A 17947-nucleotide genomic window follows, 5' to 3' on the forward strand; every position below is an offset into this window, starting at 1 on the left:
GTTGGTAGGAGTCAGGGAGGATGGAGAGGGGGAAGAAAATGCCAAATGGGACCTGAAACTTGACTTGACTCCTAGGCATCACGGCCGTGGAATCCATTAGGGGCCCTGGACTGACGCCGACTCAGCGGCGAGGCTGTCAGTCGCCTGTCACTCGCCGCGGCCTGTGTGAGCGGGTCCGGAAGGGCGGGCTCGTGGGAGTTGCGCAGGCGCAGTGAGGCCGGCAACATGGCGTCCAGGCCCAAGCGGCGTGCGGTGGGAAGTGGGGTTCCGCAAGTCCCAGGCGTCCCCGTCCACCGCGACGAGGAAGAAGAGGAAGATGAAGTGGAAGATGAGGACGAAGACGATGAAGACAGTGACGAAGAAGAGGATGAAGACGACGAGAGCATCCACGAGGTGAGAAAACACGCGACCCCAGTTTCGTTTATGTCTGGGAAAAAAGTTTCTGGCCGCCAGAGCCTTGTGGCTGAGTGAGCTGCTCGGAGAAGCGACTGCCGGTACCTCAGGGTCTGAGCAGAAACTGGAGATGATAAGAGTGCCCTGCTCGGGTTCCACTTGAGTCTTTCACACATTGCAGCCACAGGAGTTATTACTACTATTTTCAGAAGTGCTACCCAGCGGGTTCGGCCCTCCCACCTCTCCGGGAACACCCGCCACAGCCCTTTCCTCAGTGGCTTTTTGTAAAAGCCCCAAATCCATTCAACAGGGGCTGCAGTTTATTCTCAGCCCAGCCTGCAGCCAGGTTCTTGTTGCCTTCCTCACTCCGCGGCCCTCTTTCCGTTGTTCGAAGGCCTTCTCGGTCCGCTTTGTCGAGAGTCTCCCCCGGTGCTCTTCATCCTGCGGTGTTTTCCCGTCCTTCCTAGTCTAACCCAGCTAAGCTGTATCTTCTGCCTCCGGGCACCTGCCCCTGCCCCACTCACCGACCCTGGTGATGGGTTCTTAGAAAACCGGGTTCCTTTTTTCCAGCATATCTCCTACCATACTGCTTGGCATTACAGGTGCTTAATATTTGTTGAATGAATTAATCAGGACTGAATGATCCTTCAGAGCACTGTGTGCCCAGTAGGTACCTAAAACTTCATGGGTTCAAAGCAGAATTTGCATTTCATGCTCCAGCTCCTAATCTTTGCCATTTCTGTAAATGGTTCCCGTATTCGCTAAGTTGCTCAAACCACAAACCCGGTAACTAACTTTAATTCCTCCCTTTTTGCATCTTATATCCCACAGTCTGTCAATAAATCTGTTAGCTCTACTTTCGTACCCAGACACTTTTCATCATTGATTCTCCAACAGACTCAGTACCTGCTTCCACCATCGCTTGACTGGACTCCTGTAGTCACTTAAGTGGCTTGCTCTCTTCCATTCTTGTTCCTGTACCATCTCTACACCCGCAGCCAGAGAGATCTTTTTATTTCATTTTATTACATGATATCAGGAATGCTAAATACCGTACTTTGAAGTTTATTTACTTTTTAGTAACCTCTAAGGCCAGCGTGGGGCTCAAATGCACAAACAGGAGTCACATGCTTTTCCTACTGAGCCGGCCAGGCACCTCCAGAGAGATCTTTTTAAAATGTAGGTCTGTTCTCTTTTCCCTGTTCAGAACACTCCACTGACTTTTAATTTATAAGAAAATCTGAAGACCTCCTGGTTGACGGACAGAAAGGTAGCTAATGTGGCCACAACAGAATAAGCAAGAGAAACTGAGGGGAAGTCAAATCCGATATAAACATGATTCAGGCTTAGGGCTCAGACTGGCGTGGGTATATGGTAAATCTTCCTTTGAACAGAACTTTCCCTTAGAAATCAGCTCTTGACTTTGGCCCCGTACCTTGAATGTGATCTCACCTTTTTTCACTTAGAACTTTAATGGGCTGTTTTGCGAATTTTGGATTACAGAAATCAGTGCTTTCGTTGACATGGATAGTCTGTCCCACTCCAGTGATTAAAAATTAGTGTGAGGGGGCATCTGGGTGGCTCAGTTGGCTGTCTACCTTCAGCTCAGGTCATGATCCCAGGACTCTGGGATCAAGCCCTGCATCAGGCTCCCTACTAAGCAGAGAGCCTGCTTCTCAGTCTCGGTCTCCCTCTCCCTTTGCTGCTCTGCCTACTTGTACTCTCTCTCTCTCTCAAATAAGTAAAAAATTAAAAAAAAATTAGTGTGAGAATGGTCATTGACTGTAGTGTAAGAAAACAGGCATGGGTACTGTTGGTTGGAGTATAATTTGCAATGTCTTTGGAGGGCAATTTGACAGTAATTGTCAAAACTAAAAATGTGCCCATCTCCTGATACAGTAATTGAATGGAAAGAATTTATTCTTCAGTCATAATAATAATGTTTCCAGGCTTTGTGCACATTGTATTAACTCATTTAATTTTTTTTAAAGATTTTATTATTTGACAGAGAGAGATCACAAGTAGGCAGTGGGGCTGGGAGGAAGCAGGCTCTCTGCTGAGCAGAGATGCGGGGCTCAATCCCAGGACCCTGAGACCATGACCCGAGCTGAGCCGAAGGTAGAGGCTTAACCCATTGAGCCACCCAGGCGCCCCAGCTCGTTTAATATTCACATCAACCTTCTGAAGGTAGGAGTTATCACCGTTTAAGACAGAGGATACACAGGTTAAGTGAAGACAGTCTGTGTAGTGTAGTCTCTTTAGGTGAAAGAAACAGGAAATAAATTTGATTACATGTCGAAAACCCCTTGAAAGATTAACTTAACTACTGATAGTAACCTCTGAAGAGTAGGAGTTGGGGGGTGGGTAATAAGACTACCAACTCTGTAATCTCTGGTCTCTTGTAGTGTTTACCGGTGAAATGTATTACTTTTTAGACTGAAGAAATTCTTAGGGCTTTCAGGGCAGTTCCCTACACTCGGTGGATCTTGATTCCTTTATTTATTCGAATGGGGCTTTTAGTTTCTGAGATGTTCACTCACCCACACCTCATTACCGTGGTGAATGAATCTATGAGATTTATATTTGAAATTCAAAATCTGCCTTAGGAATGCTATGTATGTAAGGAAGGAAATGCACGCACGTGTGTGTGTGTGTGTGTGTGTGTGTGTGTGTGTGTGTGTGTGTGTTAAGTCTGATTTAGAAACGGTGATTGGCTTTGCGGCAACAAGCAGAAAGGGGATAGAAAGTAGATATGAGAACTTCAAGAAATAGGTCAGGGTATTGAAACGATGAGAAGAAAAGCAAGGCATGTTAAATTCTTGTGGCCATGTGGTTAGGACTCTTTCTTGTGTGCAACAGTGACCCTTGGAAGGGAGCTTCAGAAGATGGGGAGTTTGAAGTAAGGATGCAAGGGTACCTTGGACCTCTGAGGGCAGGAAGGGGCTGGGACCTTGAGCCTAGAAAGCTGTGGAGAACCTGAGACATCTTTACATATTTTTTCTTTGCTTTATTGCTCTTTGTTCCATTCAAAATACTTGGTTGTTTTTCTGCTTCTTCTCCATAAAGCAGAGAATAGAAAATGCCAACAGCTTCTTTGGTGCAAAAAGGTGGTTTTATTGAAGCAGAAGGACAGGACCTGTGGGCAGAAAGAGCCTCACTGGGTCCTGAGGAGTGGCCCATTATATACTTTCAAGTTGGGAGGGGGTTAGGGATATCGTGAGTCTCAGGAATTTTGGAAGCAAGGTTTCCAGGACCTTGCGGGGGCTAGCTCTTGTTGGGAAAAGGCCATTTATTACCGTCTAATAAAACCTGATCCATGAGACCCTTCAGATGTATATCTGTGGGTCATTTGCAATTGCCAACGCGTATCTTGGAGAGGGAGGGTAGAGATAAAGGAAGTTTCGGAAGGAATTTTTATATGATAAAGTAGATTTACAGGATCCTGGGGTTTGGGCTAAGATTGCCTGTTGCTCTTAGCAAAGTATTAATATTAAGGCAGTTGAGTCCCTAGAGGAATGTCACTCTGCCTGTTTCAAGGACTTGTCAGTAGGCTGTAGGTAGTAAGGAAATTTAATAATTTTTGTCTGCCTTTGTTTCCCCACATCATTATTTACAGGAAGTGAATGTTGAATTTGAAGCTTATTCCATCTCCGATAAGGATTATGACGGAATTAAGAAGTTACTACAGCAGGTATGGTCTTTACCCGTCTGCACAAATCTCTTCTAAGAAAATCAGGCCATTCTGCACAAGCTAGGTCAGATTTCATCCTTTATTTTAGAATTCACATTCTTATTCCCTCTACCCTGCAGAGAAGGAAGGACAGTTTCTCTTTTCTTCTCAGGCTAACTCCCGTTGGAGCCTCTGATTCATATGTTAATAAGTGCCCTGGGTGCTAAAATACCTTCCTTTTCATGTGCTAATTATTTGAGCTACTCTACTGTTTTTCTCTTATCCTGTCTAAGCTTTGTGGGGCGGAAGAATTCTTCCATAGTTCCATCGCTGAGTGCACCAGCTGGTGCTGCAGAATCAGGCTTGCTGCTTCTACACAGTCCTCACCCATGTACGGTGGCTTTGGTTTTACCCTTCAGAGCTTCCAGTGTCCAGGCACCACATTCTTTGGCCTTTTGTCTGTCCTTCTCCTCCCCTCCCCCACACGTCCTGTCTTACCCCTGACTGTCCCTTCAGTTTGATTTCCTTGAGCTTTGATTTTTCTGGGCTTTTCCTTTCCTCCTGGGATCGCTCTTTTGAGGTGTCTTTTTCATCATTGATATTTCATTGTTTGCATATGGATATTAGAAGTTTCATTAAAAATTATGCTTTGATTTTCATTTAAAATAAGTTTTATTTTCCCTCCTCTTAGCTTTTCCTGAAGGCTCCTGTGAACACGGCAGAACTAACGGATCTCTTAATTCAACAGAACCACATTGGGAGTGTGATAAAGGTAAGCAGGACAGTTATGCTTGTTCTGATTATTTTTTTGTCCTGTTAAGATCCTCCTGATGTTTAGCTGGTAGGCCAGGAGCTCAAACTGGAAAGAGGTGTCACTGGAGGAAGGGAGACTGGTTAGAAAGCCATTCCAGTAATTTCCAAGATTACTGAGTATAGGAATCCTGGGGCTGGCAATGGATAGCAAGAGAAGGGAGATATTTGGGAGATGAGGTATGATGGGGCTTAGTGAGTAACTGGTCTGACTGAAGGGAAAGGAGTCAAGGGTGGCTCCCACGTGTCTGGCTCCTACAACCAAGATAGCAAACATGGAGGATGAGGGGGTCAGGAGGCAGCCTGGGTTTGGGTGTGCACTTGTTGAGTTTGATTTGCAGGTGACACATCCCTGGGAGGTGTGAGCAGCAGCTGGATTTGGGCGGTCTCAGCGGATGGATGGTTTACCCAGGGAGGGTGGGGATGGACACTGCTGATAGCACAGTTACTTGGGGAAGTAAGTCAATGGTAGAGTCTGCAAAGGAGCCATGCTAGGGGCCACTGGTGGCCACGCCGGGGGCGCAGGTGACCTGGAAGGAAGTGGCATTAAACACCAGAGGGAGCTTTTGGAGGAGGCACAGCAGGAGGGTGAGTCCTGCCCCTGCTGCTCCTGATGATGCTTTCGGTTTTCTGTCTGCCTCCTGCCCTCAGTTTAGTGTCCTAGGATAGCAATGGTCCCTTCTTTGGCTTTTTTGGACACAGCTCAGTGAGGACAACTCCGGTCTGCTCCATGTCACGTTAGCTAGAGAGGGTCAGTGGGGGGCCAGAGGATTCACTTTCAAGATGGCTTACTCACGTGACCAGCAGGTTGGTGCTGGCTGTCCACGGGGAGCCCTGCTGGGACTGTGGGCCAGGGGCCTCCATTCCTCCGGAGGGCGGGCCCCTCTGCACAGTGGCTGGGTTCCAGGAGCAAGCAGCCCCAAAGAACCAGGCACAAGTGCACAGCATTGTATTTCTGCTGTCCTCATAATCAGACATGAAGGTCTGCACAGGCTCTAGGGGAGGGTGACGGACCCCACCACTTGGAGGGAGGAGGGACGAGGTCCTTTGTCAGAACGTGGAGCTGGGGCTGGAGCGGCCATCTGTGGAAAATAGAATCTGCCACAGTGACCTTGGTCCATTTCCTCATCCACCTCTGGAAACGAGGGTGGTCCTGGTCCCTGCTTCGTGCGGTGGCCATGGTTCGGAAGCAGCAGGAGTTGCTGAGCGCAGGGTGCTCCAAGCCTCGGTGCGTGGTGAGTGCTGGAGCGGCGACACCCACACTTGGTCTCCTCCCGGCCCGAGGGCCCGGCCCACACTGTCTGCATCATGGTGCAAAAGCAGCGGCCCTTCAGTCTGAAGTTCTCGCTCACCGCCGCACCTTGAGCCACCTCCTTTGTTGTCAAAGCCGCAGGTCTCGAGAAAGTTGGCATTCGCAGCCTCTGCCTCCTCTCCTCAACATCCCGATCTGGCTCTTCCCACCAGTACTCCCGTGAGGTTCTGGAACTGTTGGATAGGGTCATCAGCATCCCTGTTGCTAAACCTCATGGCATGAAATGTCAGAGTGAAGGGAGTAGCACTGCCAGTAGCTTTCTTTATTATTAGAGCATGGGAGAAGCAGGCCCCTTTACCAAACACGTGTCCTCTCCAGCCAATGGTGTCTGTAGGCATGCTGACCACACTGACTCCATCTTGTTCGTGCTCGCGCCAGGACCTCCTGTGGGCTCTGTGCTCTGGGCCCCAGGGAGGCTAACGCATGCCCTGACCAGAATGCAGGGAGGCTTGTTCTGATCTTCCCTAAAGAGGCCCCACTTTAGATAACTACCCTGAGACCTCCCCACGGTGCCCCGGGCTCCAGGAGAGCTGCAGGGTGAGTCCTGGGCAGCGTGGAGAGCAGCTACGTAGCCCCGGGGTCGTGTATCTGCATGATCCCTCTGTCACTAACAGCCTGAGTGAGAATGGTGTGGCGTGGCTGGCTTCAGTTTTCCATCCTAGGTGCTTCCTCAGTGTGGCGGAGACGTGACTGACCCTCCTCCACCTTTTTTTTTTTTTTTTAAGATTTTATTTATTTATTTGACAGACAGAGATCACAGTAGGCAGAGAGGCCGGCAGAGAGAGAGGAGGAAGCAGGCTCCCCACTGAGCCGAGAGCCTGATGTGGGGCTCGATCCCGACCCGAGCCGAAGGCAGAGGCTTTAACCCACTGAGCCACCCAGGTGCCCCCTCCTCCACCTCTTAATCGTGTCCTAAGACCGTCCAATAAGAAACTGTCACTTTTATTCTTGGAAGAGCTTTGCTGTCAGCGGGGGGATTCAGTCTTCACGGGACGATGACACAACTTCACCGTGACAGTTACGGCTTTTGGCTTCCACAGAGGTACTTGACGTGTCCCAGCCACAAAGACTCTGTCCCTAGGAGAGGGACTGCCCAGAACTTCCACCAGAGCCTCTAGGACTCTTGCAGAGAAGGTGGATCCTAGGGCTGTGGAGGGGAAGGGCAAGGGGTGGCCCCGAACTGCACATGTGGGTTGTGTAGAGCGAGATTCCGGGGTGAGGTGTGAGGTGCGGTTGCTCAGGCCTGAAGTCCCCGGAATTGTGTTGAACCAGGAGGCTGGAGGGATGGGAGGGGGTGTGGGAGGGGGCGGTGAACGGGTCACGCAGGCGGGGCTGTTGCTGCGGGGGCAGGTGGTCATGGATGAGGCTGATGGGATTGTGACCCTGACCCCACGGAGAGGCAGCCGCCTGCGGTGTTGCTTTGGGGGTTGGTCACTGGTTAAGGAGGACCGGGGAGCGTGCCCCAGGGGATGCTAACTGCCCGTGAGCCCAGTGACCATTTGGGGGGGTTTCTTTTCTTTCTTTGTTTTCTTAACTAAGCTCTCTGCCCAACCAACTCATAACCTTGAGATCAAGAGTCGCATTCCCCTCCGGCTGAGCCAGCCAGGTGCCCCAGTTTTGGGGGATTGCTTAGGATTCGGCACCCAGGGTCCCTTTTCCTCCCCTAGCGCTCTGTCGGTGCGCGTATTTTGCTACAGTAGGTGGGAGACCTGTGAGGTGCGGGACGTCTGTCTCCCGTTTGCTCTTGAGGGACAGGGGCTGGTGGACGTGTTCTCTTCTTTCCATCTCCTTCTGAGCAGATACGCCCTGGCGCTCTCACGTGTCACATTTGTGTCCTTCTGCGTTACTGTCCTGCTCTGTCCGTGCCTCCTCTTGATTCTGGCGCTTGCAGCGGCTCTCGTTTTGGCACACGGTTCCATTTCCGTGGCCACCGCACCCTTCCTTGTTTCGCAGGAAGAAACCGGTGGTCTTTAACGGCCTGGCAGCCTCTTGGCCGCGTCCCCCGTCGGTGGCTGTGCTGCCTTACATCCAGGAGCCACTTCCCCAGGTCTCTTCCATGAGGCCAGGCCCCCTCAGCCACAGGCCTGACGTCCTGGCCCCATAGACGCAGGTGCCGTTGCTCCGTTCCCGCCCAGAGCCACCTAGAGCGCCCCTGCGCCTTCAGCTGTCTGGCTGGGAGCCGGTGGTGCTGCAGCGAGAGCTCATGTCAGTCCCTTCTCGCGGGAGCGTGTCCGGGACACACACGGGACACTTGTGTGGGTCCCTGCCGTCCCAGGTGCTGGGGACACCGTGAGAGTGCACAGCCTGAACAAGCCCGGGCAGGCCACGTGGAGGAAGATGTGGAAGGAGCGGGAAGGCCCAGGGGAGGGGCTGTCAGTAGAGTCAGCAAATTCACGTTGGAGTCAAGCATTTCATTCTTAGTTCTCTGTTCCTATTTCATTCCCTTTCTTGCCCCCTTTTCTTCTTCCGTTCACGTGGTAGGAGGAAGTGGTGCTCAAGCGTTGTTCGCTCTCCCCGCTGCTTAGGACTGGTTTGCGCTCTGGGGGCGTGTGGGTGGAGGGCCCCCGGAGGACCGAGCAGGGCTGGCCTGGGCCAGGTCACTTAGAAGACAGGAGTGGTTGATCTAAAGAGGTTTTATCTCGTCTGGATTGGTAATATATTGAGAATCCAGCATAAAGAAAATTTGGAGCAGGAAGCAGTCACCTGCATGTAGAAAGGGGGAGCAGACCCAAGAGAGGTGAGCCGGTAGGGACAAGGCCCACGGTCCTCAGTGTGCGCTGCTTCCCTGTGGCGACGGCAGCCACGGAAAGTGTCTGAAAACTGCAGTGGGAGTTGGTGTTCTGCTTCCTCCCAACCAGACATACGGTTTTAATTCTTTTTCTTTCTCAAATAGCAAACTGATGTTTCAGAAGACAGCGATGACGATGTGGATGAAGATGAGATTTTTGGATTCATAAGTCTTTTAAATTTAACTGAAAGAAAGGTTGGTTTCACTGGTGGCGTCTGAGTACCTGTGCCTTAGACCCCAGTCACTTCTGTTTAATGCATGATGATGGTGCTGTTTATGTCAGACTGTGAAATTAACAACAATAAGGATATGTGCTTTTGTGAACTCTTACTGTAATCTTATTTTTAGGATTTTATTTGAGAGAGGGAGAGGGAGAAGCTGACTCCCTGCTAAGCAGGAAGCCTGACAGGGGGCTCGATCCCAGGACCCTGAGATCATGACCCTAGCCAAAGGCAGACGCTTCACTGACTGAGCCACTCAGGCGCCCCACTGTAATCTTTTTTAACATGAGAGTGTTTTTGTGCTGAATGATCTCTGTCGTGAAAGTCCTGGCTCCTTGGGGTGTAGAGAACCATCCAGAACTGGGGTCCTGGTGTTGGTATCAATCCCGGAGCTGGTGGCTCTTCCTTTCCTTGTAGGCTTCGTTGCTTCCTGCAGCAAGTTCTGACCTTCACTCGTGTTTCCATTCATCTCTACTGACTCTCTGAATTTTTTTTTTTTAAGATTTTATTTATTTATTTGACAGAGAGAGGCACAGGGAGAGAGGGACCAGAAGCAGGGGGAGTAGGAGAGGGAGAAGCAGGCTTCCTGCGGGGCAGGGAGCCCGATGCGGGACTTGATCCCAGGACTCTGGGATCATGACCTGAGCTGAAGGCAGACGCCTAATGACTGAGCCACCCAGGCGTCCCTCGATGAGTTTTAATAAAAAGGGAAAACCAGCTGTTTACTTTCGTCAGAAGAAGTTCATGTCAAACTTCACCTTCAGGTTTTTTGTGAACTTTCCAGTTATTCCCATCTGTCTTTACAAGATGGACTGGAATTGCTGTTCTTGTGCGTGGTGTCTCACTGTCACCACTGCTCGTGGGACCGTAAATAACCAGGTGTAGAGACTCGGAGAGATGCTTGAGCGGTCAGCACAGAGGACAGGCGGGCTTTAAAGGAGGTGGCAGGGGACCGCCCTCACGGTTTGGTAGAAGGTGATATTCAGCGCTCTGGTTTCTGCTTCTGGTGTGGCCTGTACCGAACAGCGACCTTGTCTTGGCTTCCTAGGGCACCCAGTGTGCCGAGCAGATTAAAGAGCTGATCCTGAGCTCCTGTGAGAAGAGCTGTGGGAAGAGCTTGGTGGAACAGCTGGACGCACATCTGAACGACACCTCCAAGCCCGTGGGCTTGCTCCTCAGCGAGAGGTTCATCAACGTCCCTCCTCAGATCGCGCTGCCCATGCATCAGCAGCTCCAGTAAGAGCCTGCGCCGCCTGCCTCCGCGCGGTGGCTGTGCTCTCGGGGTGGGGTGGGGGGGTGGGGTTCCGTGCAGGGCTTTCGAGCCAGTGACGGCAGGAAGCGCGCCACCCGCACCTGCCGTCTTGGCGGCCTTGCGGCTCCAGTGAGCAGAGGCCACCTCCTCCCGGGGGCATGTCCCTTCTTGACAGTGGGCTCCTTCGTGATTTGTGACAGTATGAACAGTCTTACCAGGTGTGCGGGGTGTAAACACAGATGAGTTTGTATAGGTTTTTTACCCCCTACTGGTCTAAAGTTGTCCTCCTGCCAGATTTCTGTGACACGGACACAGTGCCGAACAGTCCAGTAACAAGCCAGTACAACTCTTCAATTCCACTGGGATGTTTTGTAATGAAGGAGGCAGCAGTCCTGATACTGTGTCTCTCGTGTTTTGGGGTTTGCTGTTTTTACTTCTTTGTGGGTTTTTTTGTTTTTTTAAAATGACCCTAAGATCATGACCTGAGCCGAAACCAAGAGTCAGAAGCTCAACAGACTGAGCCACCCAGGTGCCCCTGTTGTACTTTCTTAATGCGGGGGTTTTAGGTTTACAACATTTTAATTGTTAAGAAGGGCTAAGGACTGGGATTGCAGTGTTTTGGGGTAGAGCAGGGTGGAAATCCAGATGGACGCCCTTGCTCCGGGGTCGTGGTACTGCGTGCCCGCTAGCCAGTGGTGGGCATGTAAGGACAGGTGGAACCTTCAGGGTTCCCACTGAACAGGTTCGTTGCTTTCTAGTTTTACTCTCAACCCTGCCCTCCCCTGATGCCCAGCTCCTGTTTTTCTCTTTGCTTTTTTTTCCTTTTCCTGATCCGGTGGCGCTCATGTTTATTTGGTTTCACAGGAGGGGGATGTGCTTTCCCCAGGTCCTCTGTTAAAGAAAGCTGAAGTCTTTACATCTTTGATTAGCCAGATGCACAGGGACATGCACAGTTTTCCGAAGGCTACGTTGCCACTCCACGGACTCTTCTAGAATCTAGGGGAATCTGTCCTGTCATGCCATTTCTGCAGTATGCCAAGACTCGTCATAGTTCCGGGCTTTAGTGCTTGGAGACTGGTCATCACATGTTCTAATGACATTGGTTGATGCTCTCTTAAACATTTGTTTTTAAAAATCCAGTTTCTTACCTATTTTTAATATCTGCAGAGGCAGAGCAGTGACGTTGATAAATGTGAGACTCCTGTTATTTGCTGTGTGTCCACAGCTCAGCATCGCCTGAGGGATACATCCCACTGCGTTCTGTAAAACACGGCCATAGTCCATCACAGTACAGGGGACCACATAGGTAAACTCATGGCTTTAGAAGTGTCCAGATCCGATCTCTGTCCATCAAGCCTGTGTCTGAGACAACAGACCCCACCCCTGCAGAGGCCTCACTGGTTTGCCCTGTGCTCTGGTTTGTGGATGGGTTTCACCGGGCTCAGCAGGCAGACCGTCTCTGTTCTGCTTTGTAGGAAAGAACTAGCAGAGTTACACAAAACTAACAAGCCATGTGGGAAGTGTTACTTCTACCTTCTGATAAGCAAGACGTTTGTGGAAGCTGGAAAAAACAATTCCAGAAAGAAAGGGAATAACCAAGAGAAAGAGGAATTAATGTTTGCCAATGCAGAGGAAGAATTTTTTTATGAGGTAAGACTGTCCTGTTGTCATCTATTTGTTTGAATGTAAACAAGGATTTTCTTGACAATAGGCAGGATCGACTGCTCCCCGGTTTATGGCAGAGTGCTTGGAGGATGGCGGCCGTGTCTCCCATGTTGCCGGCAGCTGTGGCTGATGCATTCCCCACACCTAGTACATTCCCCAGCAGGTTCGTCCCCAGCCCCCCAGCCCCCAGGGCAGAGAGTGGGAGGAGAAAAGTCATGAATGTTGAATGGTGATCAGGCACTCAATACGCTCACTAGAAGATCTGTAATTCTAGAATCACTCTATGAGGGAGACGTTGGTCCTGGTGTACTGATGGGGGACATTGAGTCTGAGGGACATTAGAGCCATTATCTGAGGTCATGCAGGCCATTAATGTGAAAGCTGGGGCAGGCCCTACTCCCCAGTGGTGGCTTATGGTTCTCTGTGCCCTCGGTCCTGGATGTCCTCCCACTTGTGGGATTCCTAGCACTTTCTTGCAGAAAGGGGCTTGTGCCATGATGGGCAACCAGATACCAGAGAATACGCTTTCTCACCCTGACCTGCTAAGTAAATCTGAGGGGTAACTTACTTTCCTGGATTAGAGAACATCAGTTACTACTTTTTTCTTTTTTTTTTTTTTTAAATTTAAGGTTTTATTTATTTGAGAGGGAGGGAGAGTAAGCACAATGGGTGAGGGAGAAACAGACTCCTCGCTGAGCAGGGAGCTGCACGGGGCTCCATCCCAGGACCCTGAGATCATGACCTAAGCCCTAGGCAGTTGCTTAACCGACTGAGGCCCCCAGGCACCCGCATCTGTCACTACTTTTTAAAAAGCCTTTGACTAAACACAAGTACCACAGGTTCAGCTCTGCCCTTGTTTTTTAGGAAGTAAATAGTGAAAGTTAAATTTTTATGCCTGAGCACCTTAGAGTGTTTCGGAGCAGGCTAGATGGGTTTTTTAAGATGGCCTGGTTATGCGGACCTCCCTGTTTTCACAAGGCTTGATTCCAAGGGAGCAGCCAAGACAATGGGGAAACACCCGTGTTTGAAGACCATTCTTTTCATTAACTGTCAAATGTTACAAGCCTTTATTTCACTTTTCTGTTGAAAGATTGAGAATCAAATGAGAATGAATATGAATGAATATGAGGGACTTCAGAATTATAAGCGCTTAGAAATGGTAGTAGCATATGTCACTTAGCTGCTCTTAACCTCTTAGGACTGGGACACTGCTCTCCTTGCTTCTGTAGGTTAGAAATCTGGTAAGCATTTTGTAACTTCTACCTGCATATCCCATTTGAGTTTATTTGATTCCATGTTTTGCTTGTGTTCACTATTACTTTCGTTGTTCACTGTCATTCTTAAACGTCAAATAGTATTCCTGGCTGCCATGTAAATAAGTTTTGCCTTTAGGTTGTCTGAATTTTTAACTTGTATCTTTGGTTCAGAAAGCAATCCTGAAGTTTAACTACTCAGTGCAGGAAGAGAGTGACACTCGTCTGGGAGGCAGGTGGTCCTTTGATGACGTCTCGATGAAGCCCTTGCGAACCGTGATGTTGATTCCAGGTGACAGGATGAACGAAATCATGGATAAACTGAAGGAGAATCTCACTCTCTGACCCGTTTCCCATGGACAGTAATGGGGTGGTTTTGCGTTTGTAAAATTACCAGAAAACAGCTCAGATTTACTGAAAAAACCCAGACTTTATTCAGAGTAAGGTCCTCTACAAAAAAGTAGGGGTCTGTCACTTGTGTCTGTGACACATTTACAAAATAGCTTTTAAAAAAAATTTGGTCGAATTATGATTGGTGGATTAAAAGCTTTTCCAGTAAGAAGGAAAACGTGGAGTCGTAATTTAAAGAACTCAATAAAAACTTCTATTTTTTATTTTTAAATAATATATAAAGTGTTATTTTTTTCAAGACTCTCGTGTGGGGTGTGCTGTCCTTGTTCAAGTTGAATGTCTGCACCTCACTCTGGTGAAACGACGTTCAGGCCAGCGGGGGAGGGCAGGGGCGGGACTTATTGCACATCTTGCTTTCTGTGGAAGGTTCTAAAGAGTCACTGGACGGTGCATCTTGGCTCAGTAGTCTCCGGGCACTTCTCACACATTTTCTGGTCCTTTTTCATCGTTGAAAGAGGTGAAAGGTGATCCACTACTTGGTGGAGAATATCCTTACTTTCACTAGGAGGCAGGTTGCTGAAGTAGTACGGCGGTGCCAGCTGCATAAATCTGTTGAAAACATAAAGGTGGTGAGACTTTTTTTTTTCTTTTTTGGGGAGAGCTACAAACATTACATGTGGGAACTTCCACTCCGGAAGAATCTCATTGCAGACCTGGTGTTTAATGTGCGCTCTTCCGTCTCCATCTGCCTTTGTGGAATAAATACTTCCTGTGGTTTTTTCCTGTGGTTTTCATGGAACTAATCCAACTGCATTTCTAGAATATGTTGGCTTCTCTTGTGTTATGCCACACAGTGGGTGATGCCCAGCACACCATGGGAAAGACAGATCAGGTGTTTCCGAGAGCTTTGGGTAGGTTAGAGGGGGGGGTGTCTTTGCCTCTGTGTCTTATTAACAAAAACCACTTCCCGTCCACCTTCTAGTTACTTTTGGTTCCTGCCCTGAACATCACTGTCCAGGCAGGAGTGCACGTGCAGGAGACCCACACCTGCAGTGGCACCAAGAGTCTGGTCTTCGTTCTCACTACTGCCCCTGTGCTTCACTCACGTAGCCACAGAATCATCCTTAAAAGTATATGGAGAGGATGTTACTCCTGCTTAAGACTCTCGAGTCGTCTCGTACTGTGCTTAGGATAAATTCCAGGCCCTCACGTGGCCCACAAGCCCTACACCTCTGGTACCCACCCGTCTCTCACCTCCCGTTCCCTGCTCTCTTCCCCACTAGCCCTGGTCTCGGTGGCACCTCTCTTCTGAGAGGGGGCTGAGCTCATTCCTCAAGGTCTGCACCTGCAAACACTATTTCTCTGCACCTTTTTATATCTTTTAAGACGCATTATGCTCTGTTCTATATTTCACTTTTTTTTTTTTTAAAGTAATCTCTACACTCAACACGGGGCTCAAACTCATGACCCTGACCGAGATCAGGCATTGCCTGCCCCACCGACAGTCCGCCAGGAGCCCCTCTGCGGGCTGTGATCCCAAAGAGAGGGGCATTTACACACTCATTTGGAGAGACCTGCTGTAAGTAGGGACGCTTGGCACAAATTGGAACTGGGGCCAGCGTAAGCTCACAGAAAATGTCCCAAGAGCCAAATGGGTCATTTGCTCAACTATGAGTTGAAAAGAACTTCATTTTTTCTGTTAAACTCACAGTTCAGGAGAGATTTCTGAGGTAATCCTGATGTAGTTGTTCTCAGCTATGCTGAACTTGTGGAAGAGCACCCATTCTGGCAGCTTCTTGGTGACGGAGTAGCCGGACAGCGGGTGCAGCTGAGCGACCTGCTTGTGCGTCAGCATCAAGTAGTTACCCGACCCGTCCACGTCCCGCGCGATCTACCAGGCAGTGTTGGGAAAAAAGATTTTGTGTTAAGATGGAGATAATGGACAAAAATGTTTTCTTTAAAAAAACTCCAAACTGTTCTGTACAAAATCGTGAAAATTACATATCTGCCACCCATGTTTCCTATTTTCAGACCTAAAAATTAAGCCCCAGACAGGTTTTGCCCAGAACTTGGAGGCAGTGACGACATTCCTACCGTCAGCAGTTTCCGGCAGTGGGTGAAGAGCGCGGCTGCAAAGGCGAACGTTTGGGCGGTGAACACTGGCGTGGTACCTGCCACGTTATGGGCCGCGTGTTTTAGTCAGTACAGTAACACTGTGATGGAGGAACCTTACTTTTTCTGTACGTGATGAGGAAATTCATGTTAAAATGTCATTTTTTTTCTCTATTAAGACCACTTTAGAGTTTGAGAAGAAACACCACAGCTTCTCTGACCACGACGTGAAGAACAGGGCCGCCTCGGCGGCGTGCTTCAGTTGAGGGGGCTGCGTTATGAGGCAGCCTTCATTTGGGGGATGAAACAAATGAGACACTGCCTTTATTTCTTGGCTGGGAGTTACTGTCACCGGTTAAATGTGAGCTAATTCACAGACCAGCGAGATGAGGGACTGTACCTGAAGCTCGGCCACAGCGCGTGTTTTCCTAGCGTCCCCGCTGCAGTGAGAACAGGCCTCCTGTCCTTTTGGACAAAGTGAACATACTCTGGCTTAGCCCTTCAATTCCCTTGAGGGGAAGTATATTTAAATACTAAATCTTTAGTAACAGAAGGTTTGTAGTTTTATTTAAAGTTACCACCAACAAAAGAATCCTAGGCGAGAGCTTCCTGACCAACCGTCGCGGACAGGTGAGATTCGGGAAAGCCCACACCAAGGCCGCCAGCCCCACTCTCACCTGCATGAAGTAGCCCGACAGGAGAGCCTTCTTTATGTTCAGAGCATTTTCCTTTGAGCCAAAAGCAGGTTCTGCACAGGGGAGCTCGATTCGCTTGACAATTTCCAAGAGTTCAGCTCGGATAACGTCTGCCATCCTCAGAGCACAGCAGTTGAGGAAGTAATCATGACACCACTTTTCAACACAGTCTAGAGGGAAAGAAGCAGAGCTGATGTGCTGTAAGTGGTAAGAGTCCAGGCCAGGACGGAGGGTGATCTCTGTCCTCTGCACGCCTCTCCTGAAGAGGTCACGTGAGCGGCGGGGAGGAGGCTGCAGGGACACGGGCTGGCTGGCGGGACTTGCTCTGGCTGTGGGGGTTCTGGATGCCCACCGAACTGTGGGCACAGCATGTTCTAGTGCCAACCAGTGTGTCACCCTTCGTCAGCGGCTGTGAAGGGGACAGAGGAGGGGGTCTCTGATCAATATTTGTCTTTTGTCTCATGTACTAAGAGTGAGGATGTCCAGGGCCACGTTTACTCAATTTAGGAAGGGAAAGTGTACGGTACAAGTTCCCTTAAGCCATGAAAGTATCTCAGTATAAAAAAAGGATCACTACTAGGCTGATTAGGGAATTCTGTTAAGCTCACCTATCTGCTCTAGCTGCAAATTTTATATATGTGTTGTGTGTGTATCTATTTTTTTTTTTTAAAGATTTTTATTTATTTGACAGACACAGCGAGAGAGGGAACACAAGCAGGGGAAGTGGAGGAGGGAGAAGCAGGCTTCCTGCCGAGCAGAGAGCCCGATGTGGGGTTTGATCCCAGGACTCTGGGATCATGACCTGAGCCAAAGGCAGACGCTGAATGACTGAGCCACCCCGGCGCCCTGCAAATATTATATTAAAATTCGGGCACCTGGTTAAGTTAACGCTTTCTTGCTACCTGTAGTTAAGATGGACCTAGAGTTCTGCCTTGTGCTGGGAATGCATGTGGCCTTCACACAGCAAGCAGAAGGCCCCGGGTGACCCTGTCCGGTATACTCAGACCTCTTCGGAGCAAAAAGAGCATGTACTTGGGCAAACAATGGCACCCACCCTCCTTGTTCTCAAAAGATGCCACCAAGCTCCCCCTATCCTTTCTGGCTCCACTGACTTTATCTTCTCAGCTCTAAAAAATTAACTCCCCCCCTCTCTGATTCTACTGCTATGCGAACTGCTGTCATCTTTTTCAGCTCACTTTTCATCCTACCAGAGCAAAGGAGGTAAATATGCTTCATGGAAAACGAAGGTTTCCTTGCAGGAAGGGAGCTCCTCGCTGGCTGCCTCTGAAGGCCCCAGCCTGTGCCCACTGCTCTGCCCGTCGGCCCTTCGGGATCCACTTCCCGTCTTTAAAGCCAGGCAAGGGAGACTCATGGAGAGGTGTTTCCGGTTCCCTTTTCCCTGGGTCCCTCTTGTGGAAATTCCTA

At 49.4% G+C, this 17947-nt stretch overlaps 2 protein-coding genes across 4 annotated transcripts in view; one reads left to right on the top strand and one right to left on the bottom strand.

The window, feature by feature from the left end:
* Positions 1-3: 3 nt before the first annotated feature.
* On the top strand, positions 4-13867 carry LOC111145234 (BRCA2 and CDKN1A interacting protein). The gene is made up of 7 exons (XM_022500004.1): positions 4-393; positions 4010-4084; positions 4755-4835; positions 9079-9168; positions 10243-10430; positions 11922-12096; positions 13539-13867. The coding sequence occupies exons 1-7, from the start codon at positions 226-228 to the stop codon at positions 13707-13709; spliced, it is 948 nt and encodes a 315-aa protein (XP_022355712.1). The 5' UTR covers positions 4-225; the 3' UTR covers positions 13710-13867.
* A 78-nt stretch (positions 13868-13945) lies between these two features.
* The window catches only part of LOC111145233 (DEAH-box helicase 32 (putative)), a 37899-nt gene continuing 33897 nt past the window's right edge, over positions 13946-17947 (bottom strand). For 2 of the 3 annotated variants that reach the window (XM_022500003.1, XM_022500002.1), the window contains exons 9-11: positions 16505-16692; positions 15425-15606; positions 13946-14324 (exon numbers count right to left, since the gene is read on the bottom strand). In XM_022500003.1, the coding sequence (XP_022355711.1) occupies positions 14153-14324; positions 15425-15606; positions 16505-16692 (542 nt within the window). In that variant the 3' untranslated portion in view covers positions 13946-14152. Of the gene's footprint in view, positions 14325-15424; positions 15607-16179; positions 16293-16504; positions 16693-17947 lie in introns of those variants that run through there. The other variant, XM_022500001.1, reaches the window with a different exon arrangement.

The sequence above is a fragment of the Enhydra lutris genome, unplaced genomic scaffold, assembly GCF_002288905.1.
Source record: "Enhydra lutris kenyoni isolate GAN:26980312 unplaced genomic scaffold, ASM228890v2 scaffoldscaffold12, whole genome shotgun sequence".
In the NCBI taxonomy this organism is placed as follows: Eukaryota; Metazoa; Chordata; class Mammalia; order Carnivora; family Mustelidae; genus Enhydra; species Enhydra lutris.

Coding starts and splice junctions, on each gene's coding strand:
- LOC111145234 (XM_022500004.1), top strand. CDS start 226: ATGGCGTCCAGGCCCAAGCGGCGTGCGGTGGGAAGTGGGGTTCCGCAA. Junction 4,836..9,078: donor ACATTGGGAGTGTGATAAAG/GTAAGCAGGACA, acceptor TTTCTCAAATAG/CAAACTGATGTTTCAGAAGA. Junction 9,169..10,242: donor TAAATTTAACTGAAAGAAAG/GTTGGTTTCACT, acceptor TTGGCTTCCTAG/GGCACCCAGTGTGCCGAGCA.